General features: G+C 46.2%; 1 protein-coding gene across 3 annotated transcripts in view; it reads left to right on the forward strand.

The window, feature by feature from the left end:
- The window catches only part of LOC108022014 (homeobox protein cut), a 73,613-nt gene extending 64,252 nt beyond the window's left edge, over window positions 1-9,361 (forward strand). For all 3 annotated transcript variants that reach the window (XM_017090854.3, XM_017090855.3, XM_044093461.2), the window contains exons 6-7: window positions 3,715-4,141; window positions 4,703-9,361. In XM_017090854.3, coding sequence (XP_016946343.3) covers window positions 3,715-4,141; window positions 4,703-7,904 — 3,629 coding nt within the window. In that variant the 3' untranslated portion in view covers window positions 7,905-9,361. The remainder of the gene's footprint in view (window positions 1-3,714; window positions 4,142-4,702) is intronic.
- The last annotated feature ends 3,298 nt before the right edge of the window (window positions 9,362-12,659 follow it).

A 12,659-nucleotide genomic window follows, 5' to 3' on the forward strand; every position in this document is an offset into this window, starting at 1 on the left:
GGGGGAGGTTTGACTGCGTGGGCCGGCCAAACAATACGCATAAATTAGCATAAAGCTCGCTCAACAATTTTCATAAATCTGACGATCGCCGGCAACAAGAAGAACAACAAGCCGCGGCGAGGGTAGCTAAAATTTATTTTATTTTGAATTTCTTTGATATCTTTTGTGATGAACGAAATGAGGCAATCAGGAATGAAAGAGCCCCGGCCGAAGAGTAATGGCCTCCGATCAGGGAGTGCTAATAATTTGATGAGGACTAACCGAAAAAATACGGTGATAAAAGAATAAATAAAATACAATATATAATATATAAGCTAAATGGGAAACTTTTTCCCGAGCCAGACAGAATGTTGCACATGTCGTGTTCGTGCTTGATTTCTGTGATTTTTGTGCTTCTTATTTTGCATATAAGGCAGCTAATTACTTTGTAATGAACTTTGACAACGGTGGCCAAGGGAAGGGGGGTGGCCCGAACAATGCGAAATCATGACGAAAACAAATTAAAATGCAAGACAAAGTTGTTGCACGTTACCCATTTCCCACCCCAGAGCCTCCCCCCTAAAGGAAAATTCCTGGCTGCTGTCTCTGTCTCTCTCGCCAGCCCTCTCCCTCGCACCACCCGTAGGCCGTCTCTCTCTCGCATATTTTCTGCTTAATTGCAGGACAAACAATGAGTGCGAAGGTGCCGGAGGACGGTGGGTTAAATGGGCTCCATTCCTTTTTTTGATAACAGGTGACGCCTCTCTGCAGTGCAGCAGGAACCCACATGTGGGGCAAAGGACCTCCTTTCGTCCTGTCGAAACCCTTCAATTGCACATGCTACGTTTGCTCGCCGCTCGGCTAGAAGAAGAAGCCTCCAATTTCGTTTCCAATTCCATTTGAAGGCGCACTTCTTCAACCAGGGCTTCCCCTGTCTTTCCTTTTTTCACATTTTTAATTGACACTTTTGCTAATACCCGGGCACAACAACGCACCTGAAAGGGGGTGGGGGGGTGGAGGGGGGCCCCAAGGAGTCGGTGAAAAACAAATGACTGGCATTTTAATTAGAAAATTTTTCTTGCAATTAATGCAAATTGCGTGCGTGTGCCAATTTCAATGTGCCGTTCAATTCCGACCTCCTATATGTTGCACCATCCCCCTTTGTATTTATATATGAGAATATATAACCCTTTCGCATCGACGCGACATGCTCAAGTATGTGTGCTGGCAAATATTTATTGTATTAGAATAAAAAACAAACGAATCAACCCCAAGGCCCCCACCCGCCCCCAAGGCCTTCGGGAGCTGAGGCAGCCACTTCACCCCACTGTCTGGGCTCCTGGGCTCCTGATTTGTTATAAAAGGCAAATATTCATCAAGCAAATTGGGTGCCAGGGGTGCGGGATGGGATAGATTGTCATATAAAAATGGTACGATATAGATATTTACATATTGCCATATCTATATACATTCGGGGAGAAATGTATGCGCTAGACAAATGTGATAGCATATTGCCGGTCCGAAATCCCTTTGAATGACAATTTGGTCAACATGTTCCTCTCTAATAAATTACAAAACAAAAAATTCAAATTCCAAGGGGTCCGGGTCCTCCTTCCGCACAACGGAAAAAATAATGCAAATCGCAGACAAAAAAAAGTGGCCAGCGGTAACGACAAATATATATCCATATCTGCTGGCCCAACTACCGAACCACCGCGCTATCTATATCTCCATATAAATATAAATGTGTGTATCTACAATATATATAGTAGAAGTTGAATGATGGCCATAAAGGATGGCAGCGGCAGCGAAAGTTGGGCCAAAAAACTGCGGGCCCCTGGAAGGGGGAGAAAGTCCTTTGGAAAATACATTTCCAGGAGGGCAGGAGGGGCCACGGCTTTGTCTGCTCGGCAAATGGAATGCGCCACGTGAGACTGAGACGCTTTAATTTCTGGCCAAATACTCGAATGAGGTAACATTACAAATAAACAGGGAAATTACTTAAGAAAAAGTTTCAACTTTACTTACTTAAAGTACGATTTTGTTCGGGGCAACTCTTAAACTCAGCTTTATAGATCACCTACCTTAAAGTGCCCTATGCCCAGCTAGACCATAGACCACACCAACACCCTCCATTTGGCCAGCATCGTACGCTAAGACCGCTTAAGCTGTCTGTGTCTGACCCCACCATCTATGGTCTGGGTCATTCCAGGTGTCATCAATGTCATCTTCGACTTTATAACACAAAAACACTTTGTAATCCCCAAATGAAGCGACGACAAGGAGCAGCAGTCCACACATAAGATAGGAAAAAAATCACTCCTGCACAATATCATTTTTCCAATTTTTATGCCCTGGCAACGCAAATGGCTGGCGAAAATCCATGGCATCTATTGTAGTTGGCCATTTTATCGCCCTTATCCATCTACTCGTCGGCTATGGGGCGTGGGTTCCTATTCCACCTATTTTTCAAATCTCTCGCTTCAATGGCTGTCGGCCAGGATGTTGGGGAAGGCGGCGGAGGAAAGAGGAAAGAGGAAACGTTAGCCGGTGCCTGGACATTTGTCATTCATGTGTTGATTTCCGTTTCCGCTGGCCAACTGGACTCTTGCATTTTTATTTTTGCGGCCAAGTGTTTGCTCCTTTGGGCATCGATTATGCTTTGGCAATTGTAAAGCGATTTTCAGTTATTTCATTTCGCTCGCCACCACCGCGTCCCCGGGGCCGCATTGCGTTCCATGCCGCTGAACGTGTGCGGCTGATTGATGTTTTTGCTGTGGCAGCCACAGAAACATGCCGCAGGACATCACACAGGAAACTCAATGGTCCCTGTTTGGGCGCCATTCCGCAAGTGGGTGTGTTTGGGCGCCAGTTGTGAGTGGGAACAGCGTAGGTTGGTCGGCCCGAACCACTTGTGTGATTATTTTGCAATTTACCACTCGATTCTCTGTCACGAGAGGCAAAAGGCCAAAAAGCAAAACGCTTCTCCATTTCGCTTTTTCAATTGAATTTCAGCAAAACAATTTTCAGTTTTACAATTTTTTTTCGCCAGCCCTTTATCGTTGCGATTTGCGTTTTTTTTTCGCCCCCCACCCATTTGCATTTCCTCTGACCGCCGCCCCCCCTCAATTGCAATTGAATTCATTCATTTATTCATTTCGTTTCGTTTCGTTTCGTTTCGTTTCGTTTATTCAACTCCTGGACGCTCGCTTCGATGAGCATTTTTCCCAGGGTTTGAGGCTTGGCGCGTGCCAAATTAGCGCAACGCTTTTGCATCGAACAACTATTTGAGGTCCGAGAGACCGATGGGCAAGGGGAGTTTTTCCCGGAAAAGTGGGGAGGGGAATTTGCACAAATATTTTTTTTTTGTACACCCATTCATGTCCAGCGTTTGTGCCGGACAGGCGGGCCGTAATTGAGCAGCCCCTGCCCCCCAGTGTCAGGGCGGGGGCGTGGCGTTTCGGTGGACACTTGGCGGGAGCCCTTTTGAACTGCAGCGCCGCTTTATGGCCGCAAATTCGCTTTGGCTTTTTGAACGCTTTATGGCTTAATTGGTTTCGGTCTGGTTTGAGTTCGGGCCCCAAATACCAGAATGCCATCGTGTCCTGCCAATCGAGCGAGCATACCCCATATAAACGGGCACCGGCTTGGCATAAATTTTTACAGCATTTAATGGGCTTTACGATCTCTACCTGCTCCAACAAATACTAATCCCCGGCCCATCATCTCTTGCAGACTCTGGCCTGCCGCAGTATGCGGGTCGCGGAGCCGGCGGCGCTGGCGGCGATGATTCCATGTCCGAGGACCGGATTGCCCACATCCTCAGCGAGGCCTCGTCGCTGATGAAGCAGGGCGGCGTGGTGCCGCACCGGGAGCAGGAGCGTCGCAGTCACGGCGGCGAGGACTCGCACAGCAACGAGGACAGCAAGTCGCCGCCGCAGAGCTGCACCTCGCCGTTCTTCAAGGTGGAGCAGCAGCTGAAGCAGCACCAGCACCTCAATGCCGACCAGGCCGCCGCCGCCCAGCAGCGGGAGAGGGAGCGCGAGCAGCGGGAGCGGGAGCAGCAGCAGCGACTGCGGCACGAGGACCTGGCCCAGGACAAGATGGCCCGCCTCTACCAGGAGCTCATCGCACGCACGCCCAGGGAGACAGCTTTTCCAAGGTGGGTATAAATCAAAAGAAATGTTTATTTTACCGAATTGAGAAGAAGCGTTCTTGAAATGTAGAAGAAAGTGCTCTCAAAAAGTGTTGCTCAACTTTAATTGATTTTGAAACATAGATGATCAGTCTGATAATATAACTAAAAGAAATGTGTTCAATTAGATAATTTTACATCTCTATTATTTGAGTAGAAGCGTTCTTGAAATCAAGAAGAAAGAGGTCTCGAATTTATTTGAGATATTTGAAAATATGTTCTCAATTACATAATTCAACTTCTCACTTATTCGTGAAGAAGCATTCTTGAAATCTAGAAGAATGTGCTCTCAAATTTGATTTTAAGACAAAGATAAAAGTAGTTTTAGTTTAATTAACTAAAAGATAACTAAAAAAAAGCCCAAAACAAATGTTCGCAATTAAATAATTGCACTTCTCATTTATTCGAGATGAAATGTTCTTAAAATCAAGAAGAAAAAGAGCTAAGTTTTATTCATTTTTTTTCTCCTGACTTCAAACCCCTTTTCAAATCATTACTAAATTGGCTACTTTGTTCTCTCGCCCACAGCTTCCTCTTCTCGCCCTCGCTCTTCGGAGGAGCCGCTGGCATGCCGGGAGCAGCCGGCAACGCCTTCCCCGCCATGGCCGACGAGAATATGCGCCACGTGTTCGAGCGCGAGATTGCCAAGCTGCAGCAGCACCAGCAGCAGCAACAGGTCGCCCAGGCGCAGGCCCAGTTCCCGAACTTCTCGAGCCTGATGGCCCTGCAGCAGCAGGTGCTCAACGGCGCCCAGGACCTCTCGCTGGCCGCCGCCGCCGCCAAGGACATCAAGCTGAATGGCCAGCGATCCTCGCTGGAGCACAGTGCCGGCAGCAGCAGTTGCTCCAAGGATGGCGAACGCGATGATGCCTACCCGAGCTCGCTGCACGGTCGCAAATCGGAGGGTGGCGGCACCCCAGCCCCACCGGCCCCGCCATCTGCCGGCGCCGGAGCACCACCCACGGCGGCACCACCGACCGGAGGAGCCAGCAGCAACTCGGCGGCACCCAGCCCACTGAGCAACTCGATCCTGCCGCCGGCGCTGAGCAGCCAGGGCGAGGAGTTCGCCGCCACAGCCAGTCCGCTGCAGCGCATGGCCTCCATCACCAACTCGCTGATCACCCAGCCGCCGGTGACGCCGCACCACAGTACACCACAGCGACCCACCAAGGCGGTGCTGCCGCCGATCACCCAGCAACAGTTCGACATGTTCAACAACCTGAACACCGAGGACATTGTGCGCCGTGTGAAGGAGGCCCTCTCCCAGTACTCCATCTCGCAGCGATTGTTCGGCGAGTCGGTGCTGGGCCTGTCGCAGGGTTCCGTCTCCGATCTGCTGGCCCGGCCCAAGCCCTGGCACATGCTCACCCAGAAGGGGCGCGAACCCTTCATCCGCATGAAGATGTTCCTGGAGGACGAGAATGCGGTGCACAAGCTGGTGGCCAGCCAGTACAAGATTGCGCCCGAGAAGCTGATGCGCACGGGCAGCTACAGTGGCAGTCCGCAGATGCCCCAGGGGCTGGCCAGCAAGATGCAGGCCGCCTCGCTGCCCATGCAGAAGATGATGAGCGAGCTGAAGCTGCAGGAGCCGGCACAGGCGCAGCACTTGATGCAGCAAATGCAGGCGGCGGCCATGTTGCAGCAGCAACAGGTGGCCCAGGCGCAGCAGCAGGCCCAGCAGGCGCAGCAGGCCCAGCAGCACTTGCAGCAGCAGGCGCAGCAGCACCTGGCCCAGCAGCAGCAGCAGCATCTCGCCCAGCAGCAGCATCCCCATCAGCAGCACCATCAGGCCGCGGCCGCAGCAGCCGCCCTGCACCACCAGAGCATGCTCTTGACCTCGCCCGGCCTGCCGCCGCAGCATGCCATCAGCCTGCCGCCGTCGGCGGGTGGCGCCCAGCCGGGCGGTCCCGGCAGCCAGGGCAGCGCCAATGCCTCGAGCAGCGAGAAGAAGCCCATGCTGATGCCCGTGCACGGCACGAACGCGATGCGCAGCCTGCACCAGCACATGTCACCCACCGTCTACGAAATGGCCGCCCTCACCCAGGACCTGGACACGCACGACATCACCACCAAGATCAAGGAGGCCCTGCTGGCCAACAACATTGGCCAGAAGATATTCGGCGAGGCCGTCCTGGGCCTGTCCCAGGGATCCGTCTCCGAGCTGCTGAGCAAGCCCAAGCCCTGGCACATGCTCTCCATCAAGGGCCGGGAGCCCTTCATCCGCATGCAGTTGTGGCTCAGCGATGCCAACAATGTGGAGCGGCTGCAGCTGCTGAAGAACGAGCGACGCGAGGCCAGCAAACGGCGGCGCAGCACGGGCCCCAATCAGCAGGACAACAGCAGCGATACCTCCAGCAATGATACCAATGACTTCTACACCAGCAGTCCCGGCCCCGGATCCGTGGGCTCGGGCGTCGGTGGGGCACCGCCGAGCAAAAAGCAGCGCGTCCTCTTCTCCGAGGAGCAAAAGGAGGCACTGCGTCTGGCCTTCGCCCTGGATCCGTACCCCAATGTGGGCACCATTGAGTTTCTGGCCAATGAATTGGGCCTGGCCACGCGTACGATCACCAATTGGTTCCACAACCATCGCATGCGCTTGAAGCAACAGGTGCCGCACGGCCCGGCGGGCCAGGATAACCCGATACCGAGCCGCGAGAGCACCAGCGCCACGCCCTTCGATCCCGTCCAGTTTCGCATCCTGCTGCAGCAGCGTCTGCTGGAGCTGCACAAGGAGCGCATGGGCATGAGCGGTGCCCCCATTCCGTATCCGCCGTACTTTGCCGCCGCCGCCATTCTGGGACGCAGTCTGGCAGGGATTCCCGGTGCGGCAGCGGCAGCCGGAGCAGCTGCAGCGGCCGCCGCTGTGGGCGCCTCGGGCGGCGATGAGCTGCAGGCCCTGAATCAGGCCTTCAAGGAGCAGATGAGCGGCCTGGACCTGTCGATGCCCACGCTGAAGCGTGAGCGCAGCGATGACTACCAGGATGACCTGGAGCTCGAGGGCGGTGGCCACAATCTGAGTGACAACGAGTCGCTGGAGGGCCAGGAGGCGGAGGACAAGACCACCGATTACGAGAAGGTGTTGCACAAATCCGCACTGGCCGCCGCCGCCGCCTACATGTCCAATGCAGTGCGAAGTTCGCGACGCAAGCCGGCCGCCCCGCAGTGGGTCAATCCTGCCGGAGCGGTGACCAACCCGAGTGCTGTGGTGGCAGCCGTGGCAGCGGCAGCCGCCGCGGCGGCGGACAACGAGCGCATCATCAACGGTGTGTGCGTGATGCAGGGCTCCGAGTATGGACGCGACGATGGCGATGGCCAGAAGCCGGCGGACGGCGGCAACGACTCCGACCATGAGCATGCCCAGCTGGAGATCGACCAGCGCTTCATGGAGCCGGAGGTGCACATCAAGCAGGAGGAGGACGACGACGAGGAGCAGTCGGGCCTGGGTGGCCTGGACAACGAGGACAGTGCCGGCGACCAGAAGCTGAAGGTGGTCAACGAGGAGAAGCTGCGAATGGTGCGGGTGCGGCGGCTGAGCAGCACCGGTGGCGGCTCCTCCGAGGAGATGCCCGCCCCACAGGCGCCCCCGCCGCCGCCACCGCCGCCAGCATCTGCGGCAGCCTCCGCCAGCGGCGAGAGCAGCACCGGCAGCAGCAGTAGCTCCGCCAGCAGCGGCACCACAGCGGCGGTGGCCACAGCTGCTGCGTCCACGGCAGCCGGCTGGAATTACTAGATAAACTAAATATGAATTCAGTGCAATGTAGTGAGGAGCGGAGATGGAAACGCGTTTACTTGTGATTAAGTTTGAATGTTTAAACGATGTGAGGACCCCGGAGACATACATACATACATTATATACATACATCTATATATATAAATATATATAGTAAATAGCACGTAGGCCCTAGAAAACTCTATTTTTTTTTTGTTTTTTTTCTATTGAACATTAACTACTAAATATAGGCGTTAGTTGTAGGCGATAAGGTAGCCTTAGGTTGAGGAGTTGTAATAGTTGTAGCTAAAAGTTTAGAGACGCTATGCGATGATTATGATGATCAGATGATTATGTTGATGTGCGAGGGAGCAGCGCAAAAGTATTAACGAAGGAAAGCCCATTTAAGAGACCCCCGACTTGCCGAAGAACTTTAACCAAAACGTCGAGATCCGATTGATAGTGAAAGATTTGATCTTGCAAAGATGTTCGATTTCGATTTTTCGATTTGTTTCTACTTGAAGACTGTAAGCAAAGGCGGTAGGATTGATAACTACACACGTAATTCTATTCTATATATTTTTTTTTTGAGAAACTATTATATGATTATTAGCAGTTTAGCTGGTTAAGTGTAAATACATAAACAAATGACGATGTGTACATAGATTTCTCGCGAGGCACATGATCTTGCTGTCGTTCTTCCTAAAGAAAATCCTACCCACTACCACCCTCAGCAACCGACTTGTTTAACTATCTTTTGATCTCAAGCAAAAAACAAAACAAAAAACAAAGCAAACCCGATATTGAAAAGGGGATTCCCCAGCAGGAAGGAGTGGAGTGAAAATCCAAAGTAAAAGATAGTTAAAGGCAGGGCAGAAATGCATCTGGCAGAACATTTCCCCCCTTTTTTTTGTTGCCCAAAACATAAATAATATGACGAAAGGAAGGCAAATCGAGAAAAATATATAACAATAAACTTTGTAAATTCTGAATTTACATAAAAATCACACACACCCACACACCAACTACACGTACACAACAAACAAACACACCCACACACAAACACAAATTGAGTAATTCATAATTATAGCAAAAATAAACATGCAAAATGCACTAAATTATTTATAATCTAATTATTCTATACATAATTATATATAATTATACATATGCATATAAAGCGAAGAGCGGAAAATTTATCAACTTAGCCTAACGGTAATTTAAATTTGCATTAAACCCTAGCATAAATAACTACAATTTTTTTCTGTGAATCTAAAATATTTAAAGATGAAAATAAAAAACACACAACCCGCATATCGTACTAAAGAAATTACATAAAAGAAAGGAAAAAGTTAAAAAAAAAAAACACAAAAACCCTAATCTAAGACAGCCAATTTTTTTTGCCTAGACCTAAGTTTACAACGTAATCGTAATATTAAATAAATTACAAAATAAACAAGCAAACAAATGCAACAAAAAAATGAATCTGTTTTCCTATACGAACAAGAGACAACAACGCAGAAAACCAAGAAGAGCAAAAAACAAATTTTAAGAAATATTTAAACCTTTTTTTTCCTAGGCTAAATGTTTAAGCTAAACAAAAAACAGATTTCTCAAAACCAAAAAAAAAAGCTAAATAAATTAAAAACTACACAAAAACCATTTTTGCATAGGCCCAAAATTTGCCGCGTTATTATTATTATTATTACATACATATATATGAGAAGAAGAAATAAAGAGCAAAAAATTACCAACATATACCAAACACATTTCAAAAACCTAATAAAAAATACAATTTGCGTCTTCAAGCGAAATTTATACAAGAAACGAAACTGAAAACAAACAAAAAAAAAGCAAGTAAGAATATTTTTAAAAAATATGCAAACAACTTTTGCCCGCTGACAGCGAAATTTGTTACGATCTTCTTTAAATTATCATTTTTCTCCCCTCCTCCTGTTTGCGTTTAAGTTAACGAGTTAAATACTTTGCATTTTCATACGCTTTAGCTAAAGAATAAATTACATCTATATGAATATGAGATAAACGAGTAATAAATAAATATATATAAAATATATACAAAATATGGATAAAGAAAGTTGAGCTGAGACACAACCGACACGACACGTTGAAATGGTTCGCAACTTTTAGTTTTAATTATTTCTTAAACACAATTTTTTTGTCTTCGTATTTTTATTATTAATTTTATTGTAATTATAATATAAATATTATAAATATATATATATGAATATATATTAAAAGAAGAAAGGAAAGCGGAGACACAAGCGACAACATACCAATAATACATGAACATGAACGAAACTTTATCAAATAAAAATGTTTTCTTAAACGAAAAAAAAAACCCATCGATATCCTTTTTTATTTTCCTACAACAAAGAACCACAAAAAAACGCAGAAAATGCCGCTGAGGAACGAAAGTACTCGCAATCTCTTGTAATCCCATAACCGAAACCCCGAAACCCGAAACCCTTAACCCTTAACCCCCGGCAGCCCACCCTTACCAAAAAAAAGAAACAGAAAAGAAAAACCAAAACCAAAACTGTATAGCATACTTTTGGGAGTCCCGCGAAGGGGAATCCCAGCACCCAGCCGACATAAGCCTATATAGACCTAGTTATATGTATGCATGATCAGCATTTTTATACATACCATAAATAGTTATATTTACCAACAATATGCGGTGCTAGCCAAGTAATATATTAACGAGGGAATGTCGCTGACCCACATTATATATATATAGTATATAAAAGTACATATATATGTGCCACATATGGCAGCAACGTAGGCAGTGGAAATTTTTTGCATAGCTCCGTACTGCTCCAGAAACACATACGTAATTAATTTTAAAGAAAGCAATTTAAGCGGCAACGGTTATTAATTCAAATCAAAGGAGTTGAGCTGTAAATACGAAATATATGAAATTATCCTTCCAATTCGAAGCACACAAACACGAACGCGCCACTTTTTTATACCGAGTGAGGAGTAATCGATTCTGTTTTTTTTTTTAGAACTTATAGACACAGATATCTATATGAATATGAATGAATTTAAGCCCATGGTGATATGCGCACACACTCCGCACACACACACTCTCTCCAGTTCTGAGACTTTGCCAATTGTCCTACCCTCCCCTCTTTGTCACCCACTAAATACTAGATGTACATAGCGAAGAAAAAGACCGAATCTATGGCTCAGATCAGTAATAACAAGCGAAAACAAAAACCAGACCATATCAATATTATGTTTAAAGCGAAAGGAATACCGAGTCGAGCGTTATTTTAGCAGATCGAAAGAACAGAATTAACCACATAGTGTTAGCCAGCAGATATATATACAAATCTCTATACAATATAATAACGTTTATGAAGAGTACATGCATTCAGCACTGTGGAATGGCAGTGGAGAACCAGAACAAGAACAAGTACCGTAGTTAACACACAGCACCGATCGATTAATCGATCCATTGAACCGATACCAAGCCGAATCCCTGAGTTTTCACGAAGAACCAGCTCCGTTTTTCAGTTTGAAATCCGCCCAAAAAATGCAATGAACAAAAACCAGAAGGGGAGTCACCAGAGATTCAAGAAGATTCTTAAGCAAATTAGCAAAATGTGCCCAAAAAACAATTGAGAAAAACAGAAAGCAGCAAAAATATCAAAAATATACATATAAACAAAAGTAAATAGAAAACCGAAAACCATATATAGTTATATATATATATATTATACATAGATACTAAACTTAAGCACACACACTTTTCGGCAACCTCGAGATCATTTTCTAAGACCTAAGCAAAGCAAGACACGAAAATTAACCAAAATAAACCTAAAGAAAAACAAAAGCAAACATTTTTTTGTAGCATTTCTTGTATAAATGCACACGAGCATGCAATTAACGACAAGCCCAAATAAATTAATGGTAACGAGTATTTTTTTTAATTAAGCTAAACTGTAATTGTGTTTTTGATTTAACACTTATTGAGCGCATTTCCAGCAAAACGAACCGAAGCGATTGAAAAGTAATCAAACGAAAGCGAAAACAGAAACGGAAACGGAAACGGAAACAGCCACGAAAACAATTATCAAAATAAACGGGGCGCGACACTCGGGATGTCGCCGAAGTGAGAAACACGAAATAATGCGAATATAAATAATAATGATATGAATAATAAACTAGTTTATATAGCATGTAAAACTGAACAGAAAAATCAAATTCAATAAAGACGAATCTACTGTATTCCAATTGGAAGGTCATATTTCATTTGGTCTTGGGTTTTGGACAAAAAAATCTTTTTAAATGGTTTGCAGATTACTAACATACAAAACTTTGAAATTTACTCAAAATTCTTTTAAATTTTTTTTTAGTTTTAACCGAAGCTCATTGATACAAAACTCTTTGAGTAGGTGTAGATGTAGACCTTAAAAGGGTTTTTACGCCGCTAGATGTCGCTTTTCAGTAAGAAGTAAAATTGTGTATTTTACATGTGTAAAGCTAGAACTTTTCTGAAAGTGTAGGAACCTTTTTCAGGTTTCAAGCCTAGAAAAAGGTTTGGAAGTTTGGAATTTAAAAACTGCTTTTAGTTTAACTTTAGGACATGGAAAGGTCCTTGGAAAAGCTCTTTAAAGTTTAGACATACCCATGGCATTTTATATTTTTTAAACAGAATAAGAGCCCCTTTTTTATGGACCACCCTTGGCAAAAATACCCTATCAACTCTAGTTCAATAAAATATATTCAAATAAATCAAAGGCCGTCTCATTT

This window comes from Drosophila biarmipes, chromosome X, assembly GCF_025231255.1.
Source record: "Drosophila biarmipes strain raj3 chromosome X, RU_DBia_V1.1, whole genome shotgun sequence".
NCBI lineage: Eukaryota > Metazoa > Arthropoda > Insecta > Diptera > Drosophilidae > Drosophila > Drosophila biarmipes.